General features: G+C 34.6%; 1 protein-coding gene across 1 annotated transcript in view; it reads left to right on the top strand.

Moving 5' to 3' along the window:
* SGCG (sarcoglycan gamma) overlaps positions 1-27,852 on the top strand; it is a 97,500-nt gene that overhangs the window by 16,957 nt on the left and 52,691 nt on the right. Inside the window, exons 2-3 of the mRNA XM_026065920.1 lie at positions 11,040-11,237; positions 27,304-27,405. Coding sequence (XP_025921705.1) covers positions 11,043-11,237; positions 27,304-27,405 — 297 coding nt within the window. The 5' untranslated portion in view covers positions 11,040-11,042. The remainder of the gene's footprint in view (positions 1-11,039; positions 11,238-27,303; positions 27,406-27,852) is intronic.

Below are 27,852 nucleotides of genomic sequence, written 5' to 3'. Positions count from 1 at the left end.
CCTTACTTCATTTGTGTTCTTTGCATAGAGTATCTCATTGTTTATAGTTCATAGACTACTAGTTGTTAGACTACTGAGTTCCCATTTGCTTCATAAGCTAATTTCTTGCTTTTTTAGTGTGTTCCATTACAGAAAAAATTAAATTGTTTCTTTTATACTTACATGCTCAAGGGGCTATGATTTGTAGTATGAAATTGTATTAGCTTGTTTAGTAAATGATTCCGTTATCTACTATCTATGGAACTAAAAAAGTAATAGATCTCAGAGATCAGAGGAGAATAGCTTGAAAGCCTATAAGAAATTAAACTAATGTATGAAGAAGCAAATCAATAAATAAAACAAGGATTTTTAATACTTTAACAAGTTACAAGACTTTATAATGATACAAATGTATCTTAAGAAGTACCTTTTCTCATTGGAGACATGTTCTAGTCCTGAGTTCATGCTGTATAATTTCTCCTCTTTGTTTATTCCCATGAATGTTACCAGTTAAAAAAACAAAAAAAACAAAAAACTTTTTCCTGAATTTTAATCCTTATAATTAATACAAATTCAGAATATTTTCAAAGGTGTTGGTAAGTACTGAAAACAGTCTATCTGCTTTAATACCAAGTTGTGTTAACAGCTTCTGCTACTATTGGTAAACGGCATTGTTGACTGACTTCCATCAGGTGAGTAGAGATACAGAAATATATTGCTCGATGTCGTCTGATTTTATGTCTGTTTTTAATGGTCAGCTTTTTTACTTCTGATTTCAATCAGGTGCCATGTGCCTAATTTAATTAATTTTGTTTTTTCTATAATAATTTTAAGTTGGATGGCTGGGATAGATCACATAAGGACATAAATCTATATAGTGTAGACAGTAACTGTATCAGAGTCTTGTCTGTTTTATTTTACATATCCAAAATTATACAAAATTCTGTAATTTGATATTTTTTTCAGAATTTTGTACATCCAAGTCAATGGATGATTTAATCTCATTCAGGCTTAATTTGCAAGAGAGTAGAAGCCCTTCAGATTAAAATAATCCCCTTTTGGGAGGGAGAAAAAAGAGGAGGAGAATATTAAGGAAGCCCTGTATTTGCTACCTTAGCTCATCTAGTCATTTTTTTTAATTTCCTAGACAGGCTGCCGCTAGAATCAGTGTTCATAGAAACAGTTGCATCCCTACAAAAAGGCAGCTTTAGCAAGCATATCATCAAATATGGTAGTTAAACTAATCAGGATAGTGAGATGTTCAACAGACTTAATTATTACAGTAATGAAGTAGAAAAAAAAATAGAAAATGTCAGGAGCTGAGGTTATGCTGAAGAAAATTAAGATGGTATATTAAACTGGAAATAACCCTTTTCTCATCCATATATATGTTAGTAATATTATGTGGAATGAAAGCTTCTGGTACATTTTTATGCTGAGAGCAGAACTTCATGTTAAGCGTAAAACCTTAATCAAGTGAATAGGAATGTAACATCCCTCTATGACTGCATTACAACTACATTTTAAACTCTAATCCATACATAAGGCTAATCTGCCTTATTCTCTTTCCTTTATTACTAAACCCAGCTAATGCAGCTGGATATCGGATCTGCAGGAGCCAGAATTTTCACAAAGATGGATGCACTGTGCACAAGGCAGGGGCAACTGCATCAGAAGTAATTGCAGCTACAGTTTAATAAGTGACTTGAAGTAGATTGAGTACTGTTAGTGATAATTTATACCTAGTGTCAGTATTTGGGAAACCTTGCTCTATCTATTTGGGTGGAAAAGAAGGCATTTTTGTGGAAAATAGCTGATTCTGTCAACTAGATTGAAGAAAGGGTACAGGTCTGTGATCTTAAAACTGAAGGAATCCTTCAAGTTCCTGAGAGTCTAGAAAATTAATAAGGAGAAATTAGCAGAGATTCTGGAGGAAGAGCTAAGACTGAGATAAAGGTAACTGAAGACCAGGACCGCTATGGTACCTGAATCTTTGAAACATCACATACATACTACCACATGCAAGGCCATACAGAAAGAGTATGAGTGAGGAGAGGGGTTCAAATTCATTTTGGAACTGGAAATATTTTTAGGATAGAGGGAATCAATAACAACGTTTTCATCTTAACAGATGGAACCAGGCACATGGTACTTTAAAATGATTTGAGTTTTTTAAACTTAAGGTTGAGGAAAAGCTGAAAAGTGCAGAAGAGCACATTTTGAGATGATATAAAGAGGGAAGTTATAAAAACCATATATTCCCAAATACAAGATAACAAAAGCAGTTGGCAATAGGAAATGATGAAGAACAATTGGAATAAACAGAGTCTCACTTACATTGGATACAGAAGAATGGGAGATAAAGAAAAAGTATACATATTCTGTCACTTAAAAATAAGATAGGAAAATTAAAATGCCTAGCTCTAAGGAAGCTAGGAAACTAAATGAAGCTTATTAGTTATGTTGAAAACTTACAGAAGGAAAACAATCAGTGGCTAACACCAAGATAAAAATATGCAGAAAGGACAGTCAAGGGTGCATGAGTTGTGCTATGTGTTAACAAAAGTTTACAGTAAAGGCAGATTAATAAAGCAAATATATCAAGGTAGAGTCTACATGCAATGAAATGTGAGATCTAAGCAGAAGAATAATAATATTAAAGACTATATCGCTAATGACCTGACAGGCTGATTACAATGAGTATAACATGTTGTAGTAGATCAGAAACACTACAAAAGAAAACTGTATTTTTTCTTTTACCTCTATGTAGATAGTATAATGTCATGATTGGGTGCAATATTCAGACTACATTTTTAGGTAACATTAATGACTGTTTTCAGGGGCAGCTTCTCAGGAAGCAGAATCATTTACTGGCTTTCTCCTGAGCAGTGCAAAAGGTCTCTTTCATGTTGTTGTAAAAGAGTGTTTTGTAACACTGGCCATACTGAATTTAGAACCAATATCTTTGTTGGAGCGACCAGAGGCAAAGAATCTTAACCATTGTGCTAAACTTACAAAAGAAGAGGTACATAGAAAAGAAGCAGCTTGTGAAAAGAAAACAAAAAGGGATTTTTAAGAGTCAGCTTTTTGCCTGCTGCCTATTTCAAGATAACATACTGCATGCTCAGAGCAAATGGATAACAACTCTTTGAAAAGACATTGGAGGGACCAACAGGCTAAACCAACACAGCTATAAGGTGGGACAAGAGAAGTTATCAGAAGTAGAAAGATACTCATTAAAACATTTTAGTTGTATCCAAATGGGGAAGAAATCAAAATTCCATAGGTTAAATGTAAAAACACAGTAGAGTCCAAGCAGTCTTGAAGGAAGAACTTGCAAAATGCATAAAAACAAGTGCAATGGCAGCCAGTCATGTAGTCTCTAGATACTGAGGGTGTAACAGGATTACTCAGAGAGGCTAAGGCTATAGAAGAAAATCAGTTCCTGACTATGTCTGATTACCCCTTTTTTCTCAAACCATTAGCCACTTCTGATGTTGACCCTGTTTTGAGCAAAGAATTGGACTAGATGACCTCCAGAGGTCCCTTGCAACTTTCATTATTCTGTGATTCTATGATTCTATTCTGGGAAAACTGTTACATGATAGATCAAAGATTACCTCTTGTCACATTCATTTTTCAGTTCATTAAAATTGAATGAAATAACACAAATAAACCATAATTCCATAACAAACACCTTTCTTCTGTCATGTATTCAGAGGACAAAAGGACAGATTAAGCACTTTCCTTCTATTTTGTCTATTTGTATCTGTTGAAAACCTTTACTGAGAGTTTAAGAAAAAAGACTCATAAATTTTAGTATTTTAATTTTTGGGGTGCCTACCTTATTTATAAACATTTTGTTGAAGATGTGATTCAATAATAAAAAGGGATCTAAAGAAATGAATCCATATTGGCTTGTACTTCATATGGAAAGAATTTTTAAGTCCAGGGAGGAGAGAGAATCCTCACAGCCAGAATAGTCAGCTGTCCTGATACTGGCTGCAGTACATATGTATCTTCTGTTCTCCTGTTGGACTTGCAGTCCTTCGTGTAAATACTTAAACAGTCTTGACACCATTTATCTGATCTCAGTTTTTCGTTGTCAGGTGAAAACAATGGCTGTACAGACTGTTCCTTTCTGTAATAGTAGTGAGAGTTTCATGAGGACTAATCTGCAGCCTTGTGGCTGAGACAGTCATCTAGGTGAGTGTCTCACCCACATTGTTATCCAGTCACTTGTACATTTGTTATTCTAAGCACTTTGTATTCTTGAAAAGATACTTCTTGTCTCCCAAGGCAGGGTAAAACAGGTTGGAAACATCAGGAAAATAAATAATCATGAGATTGGAAAATTCTTTTTTCCATATTATTGTACTCAACGTAGCTCAAGGAATCTTAGCTGTAAGGGTGACTGAATTTTTCACAAATTTTTCACAAATTTTTCAAAATTAAAGAATTTTAAGGTATTTTATGTTAAAGACCCAAGATTTATCATCCCAGAAACAGTCTACTTCTCAAAATATTAGTAAGACATGCAGAAATAAAAAATAATTTACAAAAAAATCTGTCTAATATTTTTGCTTGGCCTTTTGATTCTGAAGGAAGTATCACAGTGCCTTTCATGCAAGTCAGTTTTTCTAATCCGACTGATATTTTTAAAATATGTTAAAGGAGAAAAAATAAATCTAGCTGAAAGATTGAAAACAATATTTTTAAAACATTTTTACAGTGAATGAAATTCAAAAGTACACAGATATAAAAAATAATCAGTTATAATACAGCACTTTTTCTTATGCTGTCAGTGACTACCAGTCAGCTATTGCAGTAATACTTAAAATGTGTAAAGCTGTTAGTTGTGATGATCTTGTAGTTATTATGGAAATTTGCACTGCGAGGTATGCAAACAGTTAACTAAGCCATATGAATTTTTCTGTGCTGGTTTCCAGAAATTATGCTGCAGGGATCCAGCTCTTTTTAGTTGATGATGCTAGTTTACAAATCAAACTATAATATACCATATAATATGCAAATCTCAGCAAAACAAAGTTGAGCAATAGTAAATACATGATATCGGAATGAAGGTTAAAAAGTATTAGAAAAGTTTCATCTAGTCACAAAAGTCTGAGTTTTCTCCACCTGTCTGATTGTGCTTGAAAGTTTTTCCATAGGGATTCCAAATGCTTCCCTTCTTTTCTTTTCTTTTTTTTTTTTTGGACTACCTTTGCCTCACCTTTTCTTCCTCCAGCAGGAAAATATGATGGCTGCACTTATTTCCTAATGCTTAATCAGTGGATTGCTTCTGTCCTCTACAAAGATAAAAGTGTGCCTTTTATTGCATGCCTGATTGCCACGAAATTGTGAAGTCAGAATCTTAATGTACTTCTGGATGTTCATACTATGTAACAACTGTCTAGCCCAATGCATTATATACGTACAACATTACTGAAGATAATGTTCCATGAAGATACTGTATGCAGATTGTAAAAAGTACTTCTTACTTGCCTGAATTGATAGGTGTTTTTATTTCAGTTTACAGTTTGTTCATAATAACACAAAAATTTAGGGAAAATTTAAAATTATATGAATAGTCTACTCAACTGTTTTACTTTAGCACACTATCATCTCTTTCACCCCCACATATACTCTTAATTTTCTTGTATGCGAATATACTTCATTTACAGGGTAAAAAGTAGAAGCACTGGTGTCTGAAGTTCCCTTTCAGAAGAACATGTATATGAGCATCAGTGGTGCACATTTCTTCATGATACCTCACCAGTTCGTCTTAATTCTGACTTGAAGAGGTATCTCTTGAGTGTTAAGCTTTTTATCTCTTTGCTGAAACTTTCAGTACAGTTGAACAGTCCAAAATATAAAATGCTAATAATTGTTTAATTATTAATGAAGCTATAGTTGGTTATAGTATTAACCTACTAAAGTAATTTTAAATTTTAAATTATGCTTTCTAATTGCTTATTATTATCGGTTATTTTATGATAACATATAAAGTATTGAGGTAATACAGATCTGAACTATGCAGTAAGGAGAATTTTTTTTTAAATTCAAGAAAATAACGTAGCCATTTATGAACAAAAATAGTGAAGAAGAAACATATTTTTGTAAATATATTTTTGCAATTGAAATGAAAAACTGAGACTGTTATTTTAATTGAAATATTATTCTGTCTTCAGTAATCACTGTGAGAATAAATAATTCCTGAAAATATGATTAACAAGCTTCTACTCAGGCTTGCTTTCCCAAGCAGGCTTACTGACAAATTTGAAAATTCCTTCTTCAAAGCACAGTTGTCTCAACTGAATATTCCAGAGCTATTGGAATAACTTTTTGAGCTTTAGGCCCACACTAACCTAAAAACAACAGTAACATTACTGATGGCCAGTCTTTCATTATCTAGGTATAAATATAAAAATTTCCTGGACCTCTGAATTATGCAAATCACAGAAGCCAGTCTCTAAATCCTGCATGAAAAAAGTGGAATAGATCCAAGGAAATGTTCTGTCATGGCTCAGTATTTCCAGAGGGCAGCTTTAGTAGCACAATGAAAAGAATATATACCTCTCTCATTAGTAGCTCTCATATATGCTCCTATAGGCATGAATTTCTTTTGTTCCATGCAACATTTGCATATAACCACTAAAGACATGAGAAAATTTCACATGGTCAAAATATTAACAGTGTGCAGATAATTCAGAAGTTGTAGTTATCAAAATCTATAACAAATCTATAACAAATCATTTAGCATCTAATTTGCGTTCAGTATCTGGTTTAAATCAGCAAATAGATAAGAAGTAATTGGTTGAAAATGGGTACCAGTAAAACAGGCAATCACTATTGGGAAAACACTTTCAAATAGCTAGCTGCCATGATAGAGCTAGACCCTGTGAATTATGGCTGCATATACAAAAATCAGTAAGGAATATATAGTTATTTGACTTAGTCCTATTTGACTTCTCATTGATGGTGGGCCTATATGTAGGAGGAACACCAAGAAATTCCACTTCCAGTTAAGCAGAAGACTGTCTTATTATTATGTTAATGATGACATGATCCAAATAATACATTCTTTTATGGCCCATTTTGAATTATGTCATAATTTGCAATCTGAAACTAAATCACTATTTCATCTGCACTATAGGTTGCAAAGACTCTTCCCTCTCTCTGTAGCTCATCACTATGTGCTGCCTCCTTTTAAAAGAATATAAAGTTTGCAGTTACCAAAGTCATTGTTCTTTGTGTACCTTTATTAGTTGTCCAACTAACGTGTACACCCGCATGTCTATCTATTTCTATCTTGGGGTCTGTTTAGCATGCTGCTACACAGTCAGCTTACAGTTTCATGGTTGTTAGATAATGATTTCAAACAAAATATGATTTCAAACTGTATTTTTCATCATGGTACAAAATGTCTGTTGTTCTAAGAGCCTCACTTGAATCCTGGTAGAATTCACCAGCCAAGACTTCACCAGACTTCTGGTGAAGGGGTCTAAGGTTTTCTTTTCAGCCAAGCTCCCCAAAACAGCTGGAAGCTATAAAAGAATTTCTCTCTGACTTATCTAGGCAGGTCTGAGAGCATTCTTCTATGTAATTTCAGCTCATAATCATGTAAGTCAGTAGTATGGGGAACTATCAGAACAATGAACATCCAGAATAAACAGTCCAACAGTATCAATTCTTATAGTATTTCACCTTCAGTTACTAGGTCCCAGGCCACTAGTTCTCTTAAAAACCTCTTTATTACAACCTCATGAAATAGTGTGTTAAGTAAAAAAGTTTCATGCTTCTTTTCAAAGTAATCAGTTGTCTGGACCAGCATTACTTAATACGCAGTTGCTATGACCAGAGCAATTTTCAATAGTCCTAATGCTCAGAAACAACAGAACTGTCTTCTGTCAAGAAAAAATAATTTGTGCAGGGAACAGAGCTGCACTGGGAGATATCCCCTGTAGAATTTCTGCTGGGCTGAAAACAATCACAAAATTCATCATTTTTTGATAAAATGCATAATGGATTTTGACCTTGCCTCATTAAACAGCAGTACATAGCACATTATGTATAAAATCTTTGACTTACACAATAAACATTTTACAACAGGATGAAAGTGGAAGAGAGGAGAATAGGAATCAAAAGAATCCTATCTTCTTGTTAGATTGCATACTTCTGAAAATTGTTCTGGTTGAAATTAATCTGATCAAATGCTTATGTCTGCAGTGTATAGTCATCCTAGGCTTTCTTTATTTTTCTTTTTATAGAGAGAAATTAAATACATTTAAGGAAAAGTTTATCAGATGTCTAAGATACACATCTAAAATGAGTTGGATAAATAATTCCTTGCAGAAGTGGATTTATCTCCACTGACCATGAAGGAAGTCCAGGATGACTAGCTCAGGTGTTGAAAGCTAAATTGTTGTTATCTAACATTGTGAGATGAATCCCAACCTCTGAGACCAGTGTGATGAGACTGACATAAGAACTTGAATAAAATAAAATTGGTTGTGGTAACAGGGACAGGAGGCCCAACAAAAGATCTGAGAATTAATTCACTCTTTGTCAAATACTGTTTCCACTGAGGAATTTATCTCGAGGATGTAGGGGACAGCAACAGAGGAACAATAAACTGAAGCTCAGATGCCATATTTAGACATTTATTGTGGAAGGCTCAGCTAATTTCATGAGATTATACAGTTTCTAGAGAATGGTCCATTTTCCCACAGCTCTTTTGAAACAATCTTTTAAGTATTCTTAGAAGTGGATTTTTTTTCATGTTCTCAAAATCCAAGCAGTCTATCTTTTTGAAGGAGGATTATGTTACTACAAAAGTTTCTCTAGCTCTCATCTATCTCATTTCTTGTTATACTAACCCTTTGCATGTATGTGGAATGAAGGAAAGAATAAGAAACTGAGGATTTTCCATGTTAGAATATTACATGGTATGGTACTATACATGGGCAAGAACTGTGCAGGTAATTTCTCTAAATATGTCTGTTGGTATCACCAGATACCAGTTACTGCATCCTATTCTGTAAGTTTTAGTGTTCGGGAAAAATCTGTGCGGAAGTGAGGGTAAAGATTTACTTTATTAAGTCCATTGCATGTATAAATGTCCCAATTTATCTTACTTGGCAGAGCATGGTAAAATAGTTTAAGATAAAAGGCAACTTCTCTATGAATGTTATGACTTGTGATACAACGATTAGTGAGACAGCAACAAAACTGGTAGTGGCTCATAAACACACAGTATCTTATCATCAGTACCAGGTCCTTGAAAAATGTGCAAAACTGAAAAATGTAATCTGATCTTTTTAAACAAAAGTAGTTCACATTGTCAATATTAACTACCATCTTGTAAATCTACAAATTTTATTATAGTAATGCCAAGTTATATCAGAATCTGTGGTTCTCTGCTAATATATCTTTATACAATTTTCAATATTTTCAGCTAAAGGAAAGTTTTGTCTACAGAGGATCCTGGGCTACTGGAACTGATAGCGGCAACAAATTGACGAAATTATTATCTCATTATGGCAGTAGTGCAGCTACATTATGAACTGCCAATGATCAAATCTCATTTTTTATATGAATAAGCAATAAATTAAAACTTTGAAAGATTTTCTGAATTACAGCTTTTTCAATAAAAAATTCAAAAGTAAGATGAATGCTGCAAATGTGCAAGGAGATAAATAATAATGTATGAACTTCAGTTTAATTGTAAACTTATACTGTGTTCTCTGACTTGTAGATTTATAGGAAGCTATATAACACAAAAGACTGATGTATTTCTAGAGATGAGGGTCAGAACTGAGAGCCACCAGCTTGTTACAGACACAGGATGGCTCTGCAGGAGACTTAGAAAGAGCTTCTTTAATGATTTGGAGTAATTTAGCAGCTGGGCAAGGATATAATTTAATAAAGTTTTGAAAATTGCATGTGCCGACAATAGTGATCTAATTCCCAGGAGTAAATTCAGAATTGAGAGGAGACCTCATATGAAACCTATCTGAAGGCACTCTTATTTGGGAATATTTTCTTGTAGGGAAGTGGACCAGTTCTTGAATGTGAGATGCCCTTGGAGTTACCTGACTCATAGAAAGTACTTGAATTTACTATATCTATTTTCTTTTTTTACATCCATTGCAGGGTTTTTCTTCTTTTTGTATCAGGGAAATGAGAGCGATATTACCCACTGTTGCTCTTGATAAGCAGCTTCAGCCTTTGAGGTTTTATTCTCTCAGCTCAAATGTAAACTTTAATGAAAGGTTTGTTGGTGATATCTATACTGTAAAGGTGGAAATCAGTGAATATCCTCATGTTTTAAGGAAGTGCAGTCTAGTAAGATTTCTTTAAATTAAAACAAATGCTTCTTTGAAATACATAATATAGAATGAAGGAAGTGGTATTCCCCTACGAAGTAATTTTTTTACTGCTAATATATTTTTAAATATTAATGTCTGATAAGGAATTGAGAAATCATGATTTCCTTTGCAATATTAAGAACTATTTCACTTTGTATACAGGTTTTGAAGTTTAACATATTTTGGCATTCCAGTGATATGCAGTTTAGTTTTGCAACACAAAGAATGCATGTTGTTACTGAATTGGGGAAAAAATATGCAGAGGTGTTTTTAAATCATGTACTTGCAAGGTAGAAACAATTTATTAACCACTAGTAAGAGTAGTTCTATTGTAAAATAATATTGTTCTGTGAGCTGCAGATTATGAAGTGATCCTTAGAGCTATTTTGTGATGAGGGAGTCAGAATATTATGAAAAATGGGAGGAAAGTTTTGCAATTCTATGTAGGATAAAATAAATTTGTGCCTCCTGCAAATAGCAATTAATGCAGTTGATAAGTTAAAACAACCCCACATTGTGTATATCAAAAAATAAGATATTATGAAAATGTTTTCCAGGCAAAACTTTGTAAGGATTTCTAGTTTCTAGTAACTTTCTATTACAATTATATCTTAATATTTACTTTGTTTTTTTAATTTTTTTTTAATTAACTCAAATAACTAATCAGTCTCTTTTTTTTTCATTACATAGCAGATGGTACGTGAACAATACACAACAACAGCACCAGGGACTAGCCTAGAGAGGCCAAAGAATGAATATGTCTACAAAATTGGCATTTATGGCTGGAGAAAGCGTTGCCTCTACCTATTTGTTCTCCTCCTGCTGATCATCCTAGTTGTGAATTTTTCTTTGACAATTTGGATTCTTAAAGTGATGTGGTTTTCTCCAGTAAGTGTCTTCTTTAATTTTCCATTCTTTTTCTAGTCATATTCTGTTCTTTTTCCTGCCTCACTACTTCACTAATTTCATATGTACATCAGCTTCTCTGTATGAAATACATGGTTCTTTTTTCTTCCTTCTCAATTGTAATTGTACTTATGTTGAAAGTATATGTAAAATATCCGTCTTTGAACAAATTTATCCATGTATAATTTCTGTATTAGTAATAATCTTTAAGATAGTGAAGTCATTGATTCCTTTTATTGAAGTGGATTCTAACTGCTGTGAAGAGAATATATTTTACTCTTATCTCATAGTCTCTGTTTAGTTTTTTAAAAATGTGTTTTCTGTAATTTTATCTTCCACAGAATTCTATGGTATTAAGATGTTGCTGTTTTTTCTTAGCTATCTTCTCCTGTTTATCAGTGTCTAAAATTTAACAATTTATTTGGCTGATTAATTAAAGCCCAGAGGTAATTAATACTACTTCATGCTTTAGGCTAAGCAGCTATATTATATATATAATATTATATATTGTATATTATATATTATATATTATATATATAATATTATAGTATATATAATATAATAACTTTCCACTGTGATATATATGTTAATATTTACAACATATTTTGCATGTAGCAGATTAACAGGTAACTTATGGAAGTCTGCAAGATGTAGCTTTAGTCAGAATGAAATAAAATGCATCAGTGAATAGCAAAGCTAAGCTAATTTGTTCCTAAAATGCAGTCATGATATACAGACGACTTGAATAGAATTGTTACAAGAAAAACAATAATAGTAAATTCCTACTGCTCTGCCCCTGCCATTGAAGAAATTGTTATACTAAAGTTCCAATCATCTATCTTATTATGTCTCTGTCACTAAATGAAGGGCATTTGATGTTCATAGAAGCATTTCTATACTCTGCTTTCTTTTACTTTAAGTTGGTGAATTTTAAGTGCTACTTACTAATATAGCTACTACTGCTTGGATTCCCATGAAGTTTCTTCCCTCACATAAATTTTTTTCAGCACTGTTACTGTCATACATAGTACAGTGCAGAACATCTTAGATCACATACAATTTTTCTGTTTTTCAGTTCATAAGGATGATGTTCACTTAGTGGCTGTACATCATAAATCATAGAGAATATCAACAAGTAAAATTACTTAAAATTGTTTTCTGGGTGACTCAGATTTATTTTTTAAAAAGGAATTTTTAAATTTATTTTCTGTTGGTTTGTTTTTTTCTGTATGGAATTGGGTATTTCTATCAGTCAGGTCTAAAATAATAAAATATCATTGGAAACTCCATTTTCAGGAACTACTATCTCCTACTGCTTATCTGCAAGGAAGGCACCAAATACCTCAGTCTGCTGAGGTACAATATTTTCTCATCTTGGCAACAAGAGCAGTGGGATAACTACTCAAGTAATGCAGACTTATATCCTTGCGCAGGGTGGACTATAAATTCCATGATTATAAGGATTTTCTCTAATTTTCTGTTAAAGACTCTGTATTCCTGACATATCCAGTCAAATAGTGACTCAACGGTAACATCTTCATTCATTTAGGATAATTCTACGGAAATATCAAATTCAGATATAGAACAGTAAGAACATTTGTCCAAAGTACAGGCATATGTCACAATTCCCAGCAAAAGTACATGTGAGGCCATGGAAGAACTGAGAAGGTTTTTGCTAGATATTGTTTTAACACAGTGTGTCTGTAAATACAAGAAGTAACTCAGAAGACTTTAGAAATATCATCCAGAAAGTGCTGGTAGCCTCTAAGAAAAGGCTAAGAAAAAGTCTAGATGTTAAATGCTTGTTCAAAGTGTAGAACTCTATATGAAGAATCTGAATCCTTTCTTGTGTCTAAGGAAGTATTGTTTGTAAGGAAAGAGGGTAACAGTTGTAGAAATGACCAACGCTATCATCAATTCTTTTTCCTGAAGGAAGTAAACTTTTATGCCTCCAAGTTTTGCTTAACTGTTTGAAAAAGAGAGAATATATATAATAAATATTTTATTTTTAGCAAATGCTTTAAAGTATTCAGTCCTAGTTTTATAAACACACTTAAATGTTATTCCATTAACAATGTTACCATATAAATAGATAAAAAATATTAAGAACTGTTTCTCTGTAAAATAATACAAGAAAAAAAGTATTATTTTCTAAGATTGATAGACGTTTAGAAAAAAAGACATGATGAGCATTTAGAAAGGTATTTTTATAATACAGTTCTGCATACAGTTTTTACTCAAAGAAAACTTTCAAAATAGTATGATTTTAGGATGTAGTCTTACTAAGAAAAGATTTTTGAAGTATAGTGCATGGGGTTTTTGGTGCTCTAGTAATTGAATTACACACTTCTGTAGCACAGCTTTTGTGATGAGTCCGCTCCAAGTTGCCAAATTTTTGTTTAGACCTAAAAGTTCATTTTTGTAGGATAAAAGTTCCTTCTGTTTTTGTAAAACATCCTTAAATCTTTGGTAAAATAATAACTTAGAGCATACTAAAATTACATGCTCTGTCTAATCATAGATCCAGATTATAATATTAATGAAACCGTGAACAGAGCTTCAACAGGCTCTGGCATAGAATCAATTCATGGACACATCTCCTGTCTCAACCCCAAAAACAGACAGTGTAATAAATATTAACAAACAAGGTAAGCTGATATTAACAAACAAGGTAAGCTGATAAAGAAAAACATGAAACAGGTATAGACATGGAGCAAGATGAACAAATATATCTACTCCCTGAAGATATTCGAAAGGATGATGAAAAAAGGGCTCTTTTCTGAACTCTATCGTTTCAAAGGCCTTCAGAATTAAACAAACATTACAAAACTGTATGGAATTTTCTTTCATTTCATAAAAGGAGAGCAGCAGATTACAGACCCTGGACTTCAGGAGAGCAGACTTGGCTTATTTAGGGAACTGGCAGGTGAGGTCCCATGGGAGGCAGATCTGAAGGGTAAAAGAGCTCAGGAAACATGGCAAGTCTTTAAAGGCAGCATCATCCAAATGCAAGAACGATCCATCCTGATACTTCGAAAGACAAGTAAATGTAGCAGGAAGACAGGTAGATGTACCGTGGCTTGGCTGAGCAGGGAGCTCGAGATGGAGCTCTGATGCAAAAAGGAAGTATACAGGAAGGAAAAGTTGGGACAGGCTACAAAGGAAGAATTTAAAAACCTGCCTGGGCACATAGGCATGCTGTCAGAAAAGCCAAAGCTCAGCTGCAGTTGAAACTTGCAAGGGACATCAAGGGCAACAGGAAGAGCATCTACAACTACATTAGTAGTAGAAGGCTGAACAAGGAAAATGTGGGCCCATGACTGAATGGGTTGGGTGATTTAGTGACAGCAGACACAGACAAGGCTGAGGTACTCATTGCTTTCTTTGCCTCAGTCTTTTCCAGCAAGGTTTCTGAGACCTGTGTACTTAGTGAAAGGGTTCAAGGTGAATGACCAGCAGTGGATGAGGGTGGAGTCAGGGATTAATTGAGAGAACGTGACCCACACAAGTCCATAGGATCAGATGGATCCAAGGGTGCTGAGAGAACTGGCTGATGCCCTTGCAAACTCACCCTCTGTCATGTTTGAAAGGTCATGGAGATTGGGGAGATCCCCAACAACTGGAGGAAGTCAAGTGCTGCACCCATCTTCCAAAAAGGCCAGAAGGACAATCCAGGGAATTACAGGCTGGCCAGCCTCATTGCAGTGTTTGTGTGCATGCTCAGTGGTGATCAGATAATTTAACTGCAGGGATATTAGTACACCTGTATCTATCTGACATGTAAGAAGAAGTTCTGAGGATCTATATTTAGGAATTTGATTCTTAAATTATTTATATATCTCCCATGCTAACATGTACCCAACATACCAAATCCATATTGACATGACTCTAGGAGGCTGCATGACCGGCAAACAGTTTGGAAAAGACAGTGTTGAGCTAATCTGTCTAACAATGCTTTACACAACTCATAGCATCTGAAAGCTTTACAAAGATTAGCTTCTAAGTAGGAGGTATAAAAAAGAAGTATTTGACCTCTGGATGAGTTTGTTACATAACTGATACATGTTTTTACAGTATAATCTGTGTTTTCTAAACTGCTTGCATTGCTGCAGACTGGTATTTTTGAGTTTGGTGGGGTGTATTTTTCTTTTCTAATTTTTACTTTCCTCTTCTCTGTATATTCTTTAGAGTAAACTAGGTTGATAAGATTGATTTCACATTTTCTCCTGAATATAACAATCTTCAGCTGTCCTCCCTGCTGTCACATGTAAAATTAGTATTCAAGGCCTCAAAACTTCACCCATAATACTGATCCATTACATAACAATCAGTGAAGACTCAGACCAAAACTTTTAAGTCACTATTGCATTTGATAGGTTATCAAGATAGTGTTCTAAAACTCAGGTGTGAAAAATGCACCTGATCAAATGATTACCACTTCTGATCCAAAAGGAATTCTTTTTCAGAGACCCCACATTAATTCAATTATGATAGCATTCAGATGTATAGGGCCAACGATTACTGATAATTTCTTTTTAGCCACTGATGGAGAAACCCGAAGTTCCATGTGTTATTGTGGAAACCACAACTGTCAGGGTATCCTGGAATAAGAAAGGTCAAGGCAACTCTGTGCTGTATTTCATGTTAATAAGGACAAGTAAACATGAAAGAAGAGTTTTTCCCAGGATAACCAGTTGCCTTCCTCCAGGCTGTAGTTTGGCATCTAGCATAGGTTCTTCTCTGACAATTTTTTTAACTGCAGTGTAAAAGAGAGACAAGCAGGTCTTTATGGCTGTAGCTGTGCTATCAGTCAAACACAGTTTGAATCTGCACTCAATCCCCTATTCTCCTGCCATCCATGTTAAGCCTTACTTGGTTCTGAATCACTAACAAGAGAAAACTCAAGCCCTAATACTAAGCCTTAAAACAATCTATAGCTCACCTTATCACAACAGGAATGAACCTGGCCTGTGAAAGACCAAGCATGCTATGTCCAGTCTAGCAATGCATATTCGAAGCATGGTTCTTCCTAAGAACAGGATAAATTTTAGCCTACTCTTGTGTCTCTGCTTCAGCTGGAAGTACAGATCCAGGCAGTGAGAAGTGGGAAGGGCTGTCTATATGCTTGAACTAGAGATTGGTCTCTACCTCCAGTTTCTGTTTTATGTGCACATATTTCTGGCACTGGAACAAATTGTCCAACTGCAGCAACTGTACTAACAAATGCAGGATTTTCCAAGTATCATCTGAAGATTTTTTTTCTTCTGGCCCGCTTGTAATTAGTGAGTGCTCTACCCATATACCCATACCCAACAACTTTTATCACAGAGATAAAGCTTTCATAATCCTCTTGGGGTTTCATTGGCAATTAATAATGAACATAGACAAAGTATGAAATATGATTTTTTAAAATTATTTTCCAAAGTTTTCTATAAGGCAATGTCAATTTATTGATATTTAATTGTATGAGAAAATGTTGAAGACCTAACTACATATAATTTGCTAAACAATGGCTATATACATTAGCTAGCAGATAATGATACAAGTCTCAATCTATATATGAGTGTTATATGTATTTTAAAATATATTAATTGATTATATGGTTAAATACTTACATAAACAGCAACTTAAATACTTGGCAAGTTCAGCCAAAGATGGAGAGGATTACTTAAGGAAATACAAGAAATATGAAACTAAGAATGTAAGGAATTAAGAAAGGAAAATTTTAACGAAAATCAAGCAAGACTTTCTGACAGTTAGACTTACTAGACTGTGTAATAGCATGCCATATTAAACTGGGGGTGCCCAATCATTTGGAACATTTAAAACTAGACTAGACAGCTATAAAAATGTACTGTAAAGAACACACTTTCACAGCAAGAGCTCTCCTTCACTGCAAGGACATACACTAATGAGCTTGTAGATCCTTTTTGCTTTTTTTCTGGGATGTTATTCTGTGTTTTATCATTAACAGTGAGTGTTCCATGGAATTAGTAACATTTTTTAGCTACATTTTTTAAAAGTAAAATTTAAAAAATGTTTGTTTAATTACTCACAAATTCTCATCCTAATTTTTACTAAAACATTCTCTTCTCAGAACACTGATAGTTCCATAATTTCTATTCTGAATAAGCCTGAGCAGCTGTATTTTGCTATTTTTTTCAGTTAAAGTAAATCTAATTTGTCTCCAACCAGGCCACAGTCATTCCCATTGTCTCTGTCAGACAATGAATATTTAAATATTTTGTGCAAACAGGAAAAGCTACAAAAAGAGATATTGAGATACCTATTGCATAAAATCAGTGATCCATGAAAGTAAAGCTTCTCAACAATGTGATATATACATATATATAGCATGTATTTTGCTAAAATAAAAGCATTTGATTAGTCTGAACTATATTATGAATTAATTTATGTTTATGTAAAACAGTGTAGAAAAACACTTGTTTAAATGAAGGAATTTAAGTTTATTGTTGTTGGAATAATTTAAAATATTTTTAAAGAGTTTTAAAAAATCTGAGTACAGTGAGATTGTAGTATGTAAACAAGTTTTAAAACTGGACAGGTGAGCTCAGAAGGGTATGATTGCAGATCCTGACTCTGCTTTGCTAATTTTGAGTTGCATGGGTAAACTTAAATTAAGCTGTTCATGGCAAACCTTCTGCCAGTGAAAAACCAGGCATTCTGGGCTCTTGGTGTGATGTACCTTTTCCTTTTCTGAGCCTTGATACATTCAGTAACTTTGTAACAAACGACTGCACATTTTTATCATTTTGCACATGTATTTTTGCTCGCAGGACCACACAGTTCTATTCTAATGTAGGAATTAAAAATGACAAGGCATGGAGCTCAAGAGTGACCTGAAAAAGATTGTGTTCATGGAACTTTGTCTGTTTTTTTCTAGTGCTATCAGCTGACTTCATAAAAGAGGTTACCCCTCATTACAGATTTTTTATATATCTTTAGATCATCATACAACAAGACTATTACAGAGATTCACATGCTCAGTGAAAATTTACTCTAACATTTCTTAGAATAATATAAGTTCACACAGTGATGTAAGCGAGCAGCGTTTCTAAAATGTGGGACCCAGGGGCTTTGCAGTACATAGCTCCAGGTGCACCCTGTTTGCACCTTGACTGCATGGGAGCCCCATCTCCGGTCCCCCAAGTGCTCTGGTGCTTGCAGGAGTGATGTTTTGTGGGTGCCTTCCTGCTCATCACTCAGCTTCCCTACTGGTGTACTGATAGGAGTGATCAGGGAACAAAGACTGTGAGAGATACTGGGGAGTGCACTTGTTCTGCGATATAGTATCCAAAGAGTCTAGCCCAACATACTGAAATAACCAAAATACAGAGAATTTGAACAACTTGGTTTTAAATTTTATTTCTGTGATCAATATACAAGAAAAGTACATACACGTTCATGTATAAAAATCCCACTGTTGGATCAAAAACATTGACAGTGCACAGTTTCTCAATGGCCATTTATCAAGGTGGGACTACTAGGATGCATCTAGTGTCAAATTATTTTGAGCCTGACACTAAACGACCAGAGTCTGCTGAACTCTCATAGAAATCAGCGAAACTGAAAAGTAATCACTGTTCTCCAATGAGGGCTCCCTAAGACATAAATTTGTTTGTATTGTTTATGTGTCATCTTCCTGTTTATGTATTTTCTGTCATGTTAGTACTTGTAGCTAAGAAATACCTTTTGTATCTTTGTGCAATGTCTAGTGCAAGAGGGCCTCCATCCAGACTGGGACCTGTAAGCACCACAAGACTCAGACAGTACAATAAGTATTATGTAACAGTCAATTTCCTGCTAAACAGATTCAACCTTTGATAAGATTAATCCAAAATTAAAAGTCCATTCTCCTAAAATCTAGAGTGCTCTGGCTGCCAGTCAATTTCAAGAATACTAATATTAGATTGTACTTTTGGAGTTCTGTTCTTTATTGATTCTCTCTCTTATCCCACACATAAATTGTGCTCTGTATAGATTTTTCATAGAGGACCACTATGTAGAAGACGAAAAGATTCAGAATTTAATCTATCATTCTTCAAAAGAATGATGCAATAGCCCATGGCTAAGCCATACGTGAAATTTTTTAATTGGTGAAAAGTAACATGAAATCCAATGAGTTCTATGATTTTTACAAGTCTTCAAATAAGATTTTAAGACTTTCAGATCTATAATAAAGATTCTACTAGTAGCTTCACTACTATTTTTACAGTTCCCCAAATCTGTAAAATCTAAAAGGACATGACCACTCTTACACTTTTTTCCATGCCTTTTTATCTAGCATATGTTTTTCCATTGCTAGCAATTCATTTTAAGAAACCTCTCTGCCCCACCCAGAGAAGTAAATGGAAAGTCATTACATTTTTTGTTCCTCAAAGACCTTCCATAGTTCTTAACAGATCTCCACACCTTATACTTTCCTAGTGGCCCAAAACTTACATCACTGGTTTTGTCTGTTCATTGTTTACTCTGATTGATTGTCTTTCTTCCTTTTCTGTAAACCTCCAGCTGACATCTCCATATATATTCTATGTACACCTTCAATGGTCTCTTTCAAATACTATCATTAGAGAACCATCATAGTAGGTGTTTGTTTTTATATGAAAAAATCTTCTCTTGTTATGGAAAATATTAGGCTCGCCAGCCACCATAACAGGGTCCGACCCTAGGTTCCTGCTGAGGCAGAATTTCGAAGTCAGATTGGAGAGAAATAAAATTTAATGATACACGTGTGGTAATTACAGCTCGAGCTGGGTGCCTCCGAAGAGGGACCCCGAACAAAGAAATCCCTGGACAATTATACCCTTACAATCTAAATTCCCCACCCCTTAAGCGATAGTTTGGACCAATAGTAATAGTTAGGTCTGGGGTCTTCCCCTTCTTCACTGGGCCCCTTCATTGTCTCTAGGCAGGCYGCTGCTTTTCTTCAAGGTTGGCTGCTCCTGCTGTCCAAGTAACTTCTTTATCCCTCCAGCTTGAACCGGCTCTGGGGCCCCCTTTTACTTATCTAAGTAAAAGTTAAGTAAAAGTTCACAGCCTGAGGCCTAAGGCTTCAGCAAATTTAGCTACTAATGCTAAGCAAGTTATGCTAAGCAATTAATTCTAGACAGCTTCAGTCCGATATTCTCTAACACTCTGTGATCACAAATACTGAGGATTACAAATTTTTGTGCCATAAATAAAAAATGGTCATGATGACAATTAGCCAAGGTAACCAAATTTTCACTCTTACACTTTCTTTATCAGTAGTGCTAAGAGGAGGGTAAGGATGGGCAATGCAGAACAAGGCTGGATTGTTATTGGAGAGGAACTATTTTTAGTTGCAATATACTGCAGTGGTTGCTATTTAATATAATAATATAATCTTAAAATAAATTTGCATAATAGCTGCAAGACAAAAAATACAGAAGAAGATTTAACTCATTCCGTTCACACAGAGCTATGCACAGACTTGCCCCACAGTGCTTTTGGAGAGACATCTAATCTCTTTTTCCTTTTAATTTTCTTCTTGTGTTTGGGTCGTCTTGTCTATTTAGACAGCAAATTCTGTCAGGGTGGAAATGCCTGTTACTGTGTACTTACATAAGGCATAGAGCACTGAGACCGTAAGATCAAATGTGCCCAAGTACAAATGCTAGGATTTACAATATTGAATCAATCCATAGTCTGTGTAATCAGATACACTATACAAATATTCCTGATTCTTCAAAGGAATTCAAGAAATAAACATCATGCAATTGTTCACAAAAAAATCCTTTTTGACAACTTTTACAAATCAAAGGAAAAGACTTTTCCCTTTCTTTAACTAAGTTGCATAATTATAAATGTTAACATAATAAAAATAATTAACCAATCTTTTAAAAATAGAGTTTCTGAATAAATGTACGTAACACTGGGAATAGCAGTGTATTTTTCTATTGTTGAGTAGACTGGTCACATAAGACATGCCAGATGTGATGGCATTCTTACTAGTAGAGTATTATCCAGCTTTGAAATGTCTATCCATGGGGTACAGAACTAGAAATGGAATTTGATCCTTTCTGAACAAGGAAAGAGAGCTGGAACTCAAGCTGTTTTAAGAAGCTATTTTTTCCCTCTGAGTTATACCTGTTTTGATTAATACTCTTCTCTGTTTAAGAAAAACTGTTATTCCATATATCAGGACAAAGAGGACCTGAAGATATCTTGAAAATCTGCATCTTAAATATTAATCCTGTTTTATAAATGAAATCTCATCAGAAATAGAGAGATGTGAATGGTATGCTGAATTTGCATCTTCTATAGCCACTCCTTACACAACTGTTGAGTTCATAATAGGCATCTGTATTTTTAGAACATGGAATATTAATTACCTGCATTCTAACTATACCTAGTAAGGTATTTTAGGCCTTATTCAGCCATTTGCTGGCCAGGTGAGATTAACTTCAATGCCAGTAAGTATTAAATAAGCCTCTTGCCCATCGGAGTGCTGTATGCCAATATGCAGCATATGACCAATATCTTTAACAGAAAAAATCCCATTGTCATCTAAGAACAAGAGTCAGATAACCTTCTCTATGTGACCCCAGGAAACAGAATCCTTGCCACAGAAAATGAGATGAGGCATCAGTAATGTTATTACACTGAGCACGTACTTAGCTCCAAAATAGATATTGTAAGTCAAACAGAGAGTCTCATCAGATTCATTACCAATCCTGGTTTTGCTGATTGGTCTTTAACAATCTCTACCCACAGCCCTATTATCTCAATGAAACAGTACACTCTTGTTTGCAAAGCAAGTTCTCTAAATAGTAATTGCTGCAAGAAATACTGCAGTGAAAGCTGGATCTATAAAGCCATTAATTGAACTACCTTTGGGGCACAACAAATGATGTCTCAGTTTGAACTTGTCAAGGTCTTTCCCTGGGTTGACCTAAAAGTAAGGTATAAGTATCCTATAACTACAGAAAGGTATTATCTGAATGAAAATGCTGCATCCTATCTATTCTGAAGTTAATATCTTTGTCAGTTCTCATCAGTGACTACATTATGCATGGACTCTTAATAGTTGGAAAATTTGGAATATTCAAGGAACAGGTATTACAAATCAAATATTCTATTAACTTCTGAGAGAAGAACCACTTTCATTTGAATTGAGTGTGTGTTAAAGCTAATGCTTGAATGGTCTTAAAATTTAACTGTGTCAACCATCCTAACATGGATTTGTCTGTCTTTTTAGTATTTGATCTCTTTCCAAAAGGGGAAAATACACAACTTCCTTTGCAGTTCTTAGCTGATAGACCAGGACCATTTAGAGGAGAGTAAGGACTGCAGTTGAGCCTAGCATGCTGAAAAGATGCAGAAACAGTGATGATATGATATATGAACAAGAGTGGTTGACCCAGTATAGTGAGCCCCCATGTGTGCCAGTTTCTGTGTTGGAAGGAAAATGCAAGTTATGGTTATTAGTTTTATTTGGGTGGCTAGAAACATTCATCATAAACTGAATGAATGTTCCTCATGCACCATCCTCATTTCTAAGGGCCATGTGCCTACAGCAGATGGACCATTACATTATTATAATGGCTTGGGAGATAAATCCCAAATATATCATCTGATGCTCTTTTGAGTCCACAAGCCATAAATTGCATGAGACTCAGCTGCAGTGATACCATCAGGAAAAAGCAAGCCATTGTATGTGCAAGAGACCTAGACCTGCAGCTACTGGTTTCCACTCTGAATAGTCCCATCTCTGTATATCTCTTTCCATGTGACTGTTTTGGTCATAAGCTGGAGCAGCAGGTTTCACTATGACAGCATGTGAAAGAGGGAGAGTTCTTGCATCCTCAGCTTTAACAAAATAGCTCTCAGTGCTAGCCATACAAGTATTGTCAGACTAGCTTTCTCCAGTCCTTTCTCAGTTTTCCAGAACACAGATATTCATAGCCATAAGAAGAAAGCCATTCCACCAGGCCCATCAGGATGACTTTTGGAACTTTTTGGTACTGATGAAGGACTCAGTCTTCTACATCTCCCTGAAGGAAACTTCAGAGCCTTCCTACAGTTTGTGAACATACTATGCTTCTCTACTGGCTTTGTGGAGCATGGAACTGCTTAACCTTATTTCAGAGGAAAATAATTTTACATTTATCATGTTCTAGAGTCTAAGAGAATGATAATCCAAAATAGTCCTCCATCCAGATGCTCCACAGCACCGCATGTCTTAACTAAGATTCTAGCAGTGGTTGCTACTCGTTTCAGGTGTTTTGGAGTACCCCTATCTAGACAACTGGCTGAATATCTGCCAAATGCCCGTTAGAACTTGATTTCTGACTCAGAGTGTTTTGGTGAGCTTGTATGGGGCTTGAATCCACTCAGAGCTTGAATTTATTGAAGAAGCCCTAGTCTTGGTTTCTACAAGCACTTACATCCTTAAGAACATTTCAAATAATGAAAAAAAAAAAGCTTCTACTACTGTTAAGTACACCCTGTTACTCCAATTAGAAACAGCATAGCAGTTTTGAAATGAGCAGCTGGTTGCACCTTTGTGAATGCTAATGCCAAATTGCATCATTGGTGCCTCAGGGTTTGGCTGTTGCCAGTAGTTCCCACATCAGTCAACTCCTTGCAGCGATAGCAAAATCTGCTCAGTATCTACAGAGATAAATCAATTCATCCTCCTGTTCTATACAGGTCAGTCCTGTATAGAAACCTTGCTGACGGCTTTATCTGAGTAATTAGCAAACACAGAGTCTCATGGTGATAAATGCAACAATGTGTTAGAGCTAAGGGCCAGCACACTCAAGCAGTGGTGGTCATCAGCATCAGGATAGCAGGAGTCCAGATTTACGATACATCCAGTATGTTTAATGAAGCACTTTTTCTTCCTGATCAATAGCTTGTTATATAACTGCATCACATTCTGCATCTAACTTACATTTGGGTCCTTTTCTCAAATCAATAGAAATATTTTTATTCAACGCTTTGAATAGGAATAGAACCACATCCTTGAAACTGAAAGGATCAGGGTTGTTCATCAGTGAGAAAGTAACAGTACTCAGTAAAAAATAATTGGCTTCTCCTAAACTGTGTGTGCTGCAATGTAAGAGGCAGAGTGGTTGCTGAGAGAACATTATGTGTAATTATTATAATCTTCCTTTTTTTGGAATTTATCTTTGGATCTCAGTGCTTTAGGATGGCTATTTATCCTAGAACCTTCTCTTTTACATTTCATATAACTTTTATTTGCCAACTATAAAAGGGGGATAATATAATTTTCCCATCTCGCAGAACTGCAAAACTCAGTACTTTAAAATCATGACATGCTCAGACATTGTGGTAATAAGGGAATTATAACTGTTTATAGGTCACAAAGTTGATAGAAGTAAAGTGCACATTTTTATTGTTCTCATGCATGTTACAGAGTTCATTGGTCAGTCATTAATTTATGCAAGTAACCCAAGTCTAAATTTCCATATATTTATGAACTTCATAAATGGTCAGATGATGAGAATGGATGATGAGACTCTTAGTTCAGATATGTGAGAACAAGAACATTGTGTCAATAATTAAGTGAAGTATCTGATGAAGAAGACAGGACATACTTGAGCACAAACTAATCCTGAGTGATTGACTGGATGGATGAAAAAACAAGAACTTATCTATAAGTTGAAATGTTAAGTTTTGCCACGTGGTGTATTATTCTTGGTGTAAAAGACATCCTATTGTCTACAGGGCATTTTAAGAATAATAATTACTGCAAGATCTGAATCTATTAGAAAATGTGTGCTGAGTAAATTGCATAATCTTCTTTTACAACATCAATTATAGTTTTTTGTCTCTGCTAAAAACTCCTACCTGGCAAAGCCAAAGGCAGGACAGAGATTGCCACCCAGGAGTTTGTTATTTTCCCTGATGTGCTTCAGAGTAAGAATTAAGTTTTACTTCTTGCTCTGCCTTTTTAAATTTCAGATTTGTCAATACCATTTTTACATTTATTCTATAATATACTGTTTGTTTAGTTCCTTGTATTCCAGGAAAAATGTGAAAACCATGTTTAAACCTGATGAAGTTCAATATATTGTAGAATTTGATAAAAGAATGTTAGAAATTATAGAGACTATATAATCTACTTCCACCTGATGGGAAAAGGCATGGGATCAGAGAAGATAATCAAATCCTAATTTCGGTTAATTAAATGAGAGTCAGTTCTCAGTGGTATTTATTTAGAATATCTTGATATTTTCATGTCATATTTTTTGAAAGTGCTTGTCTTAAAACCTATGAATTTTTATTGGCTGAAATGATCTCTATTTTGAAATACAAGTTAGAAAAGAATAGTATCATGCTCTTTACTTCAAAAACACATTTAGAAGTCACTCAGTTGTGCCTAATAATTGTGATTATGAAAGCCATAGGGGGGCTCTTCACAAGTATTATTCTAGTTTTGCCTCATGAGATTTATCAGTACATACCTAGGCACTTTTTAAAAGCTTTGCATTGTCTTGAATTTAGAAATTCTATTTAACTCAACTGAAACAAGGCAGTACACTATATATTTTAAGGCAGTAAAATATTTAACAGATATGAATCTCTCAATATGATCTGAATAACAGATTCCATAAATAGTTATTAAAAAAGCCTTTTTCCTTAAATAAACCTCTGCTGAGGAGGAATTGCAGTTGTACTCTCCAGTGGAGTGAACTGTTGACTTGATTATTTCTTACCTCATGTAATTTAAGCAAAGCTTCTTTGATTCTCTCTCTTTCTCCCTCTGCAAGCCTGTTTAAATAAAAATAGCAAAAGTTTTTCATTGAAGTCTGCTTAGACATGTTTCCCATTATATATGATCTCTTTGGAGAAAACATACAATAACTAAAAAAATAATCAAAGTTTCTTAAAGCTGAAACTTTTTTTCAGTGGTAGGCATAACTCCTTGTATGAATAGATTGTTGATGTGTCATTAGTGACACACCATGTACCTCCTCTTCTCTTCTTACATGAAGAACAGTCTGAAGAAATTTGGAGTGGAAATACTTTTTGAATTTTGTTTTGCTTGTTATTTAGCCCTCCCACTTATTTCTTGTAACTTGTGACAGTTTGTACTTCGGAAATTTTTGTTTGTAGCCGAGTTGCAGTGTTGGAATATTTTTTGCCAAGTTTTTTCTCACTTTTTATATAGTGGGTAGCAAGGGGGAAGCCCTTTACGATTTAGCAAAATACCTGTGAAATGTCCCTCAGCTGAAGCCTGAGAGTCCTCAGATGTACCTACTGAAGGAATTCCTCACTGCATTTTTCACCTTATCAATTATATGATGATGGAGAAGGAAAGAAAATAGAGAATAAAACAGAAAGGGGTTGGAAAGTGAAATGGCTAGAATCAGGAGGAAGAGACTAAGAGAGAATGAGAAAAATAGAAAAACTGACAGCAGATGACAAAAAGAGAAAGCAATAGGATTGTATAAGACAAGGGGCCGTGACCTAGAGGTAGAGGAGGAAAAAATAAACCAAGGAAAGAAAAAATGAATTAAAAAGAAAGACATAAGTATTGAAAAGGGGAGAAAATAAAAATCCCTCTTCTTCCCTTTAATAGGTTCAGAAGTATTGCATTTCCTGTAAAATATACCATTCATAGGACAGATCTTGAGAAATGATCATAAAGTTTATTTTATGTGAGTACTCATGTGTGTAAAATTTTATTGTTTGTGACAGAAAGAACGCACAAAGGGTATTTGAGCATGACCACTAAAATTGTACTTTATTTTAAGTTAATTTCTGTAATATTGCATTTTTTTCTCAGAATAATTTAAAATTTACTTTAAAATATCCCTATTTCAGCACCTTTTTCTTGAAAGCTACAATTTCTCAAATAAAAATATTCCTGGAATAAATGAGGAACTGTCAAAATTTTAAATGCATTAGTGCAGGTGTCTTTATTGGTAGACTGGAGGCAAGGAGCTCTGGAGTGGTTGCATTTATGTAATGAACAAAAAATAAATACAGCAACAATACTAAAACATACATAATTCATGCATCTTCTCCCTAGACTGGAATGGGACATCTGCGTGTTACAAAAGAAGGTCTTCGTCTGGAAGGGGAATCAGAATTCTTATTCCCTCTTTATGCCAAAGAAATTCATTCTCGAGTGGTAAGTGGATAATCTTTTGATAATGCTAAAATAAACATAATGCACTTACGAAAAGTTGAATTTAGGCTAAGTCCAGGCACCTATCAGGAAAAAACACACACACACGCACACACACAAATATATATATATACACATTTTTTGCATGCCATTAATAATATATTGTGAAGATACATATAAATATGCTATTGAATATATGATGGAAGAACATAGCAAATATTTTATAAACATGATCAAGGTCAATGCTCAGATACTATGGCAGAATTAACATTTTTTTCTTAGGCATGTCATAAGAAATTGCCTATAAGGAAATTATTATGGTCACTGTACATAAGCAATGCTAAAATTTTAATAGTGCTATAGAAAGTTTTGCAATGTTTTTACTGAGACTACTTTTTATGGCTGTTTCCCTGTGAAATCACTTGTTTTGTTTATTCATCCAATGAATGC

Source organism: Apteryx rowi, unplaced genomic scaffold (assembly GCF_003343035.1).
Source record: "Apteryx rowi isolate R43461 unplaced genomic scaffold, aptRow1 scaffold_233, whole genome shotgun sequence".
In the NCBI taxonomy this organism is placed as follows: Eukaryota; Metazoa; Chordata; class Aves; order Apterygiformes; family Apterygidae; genus Apteryx; species Apteryx rowi.
The sequence above is the reverse complement of the archived record's forward strand: the minus strand, read 5'-3'. Positions and strand labels throughout refer to the sequence as shown.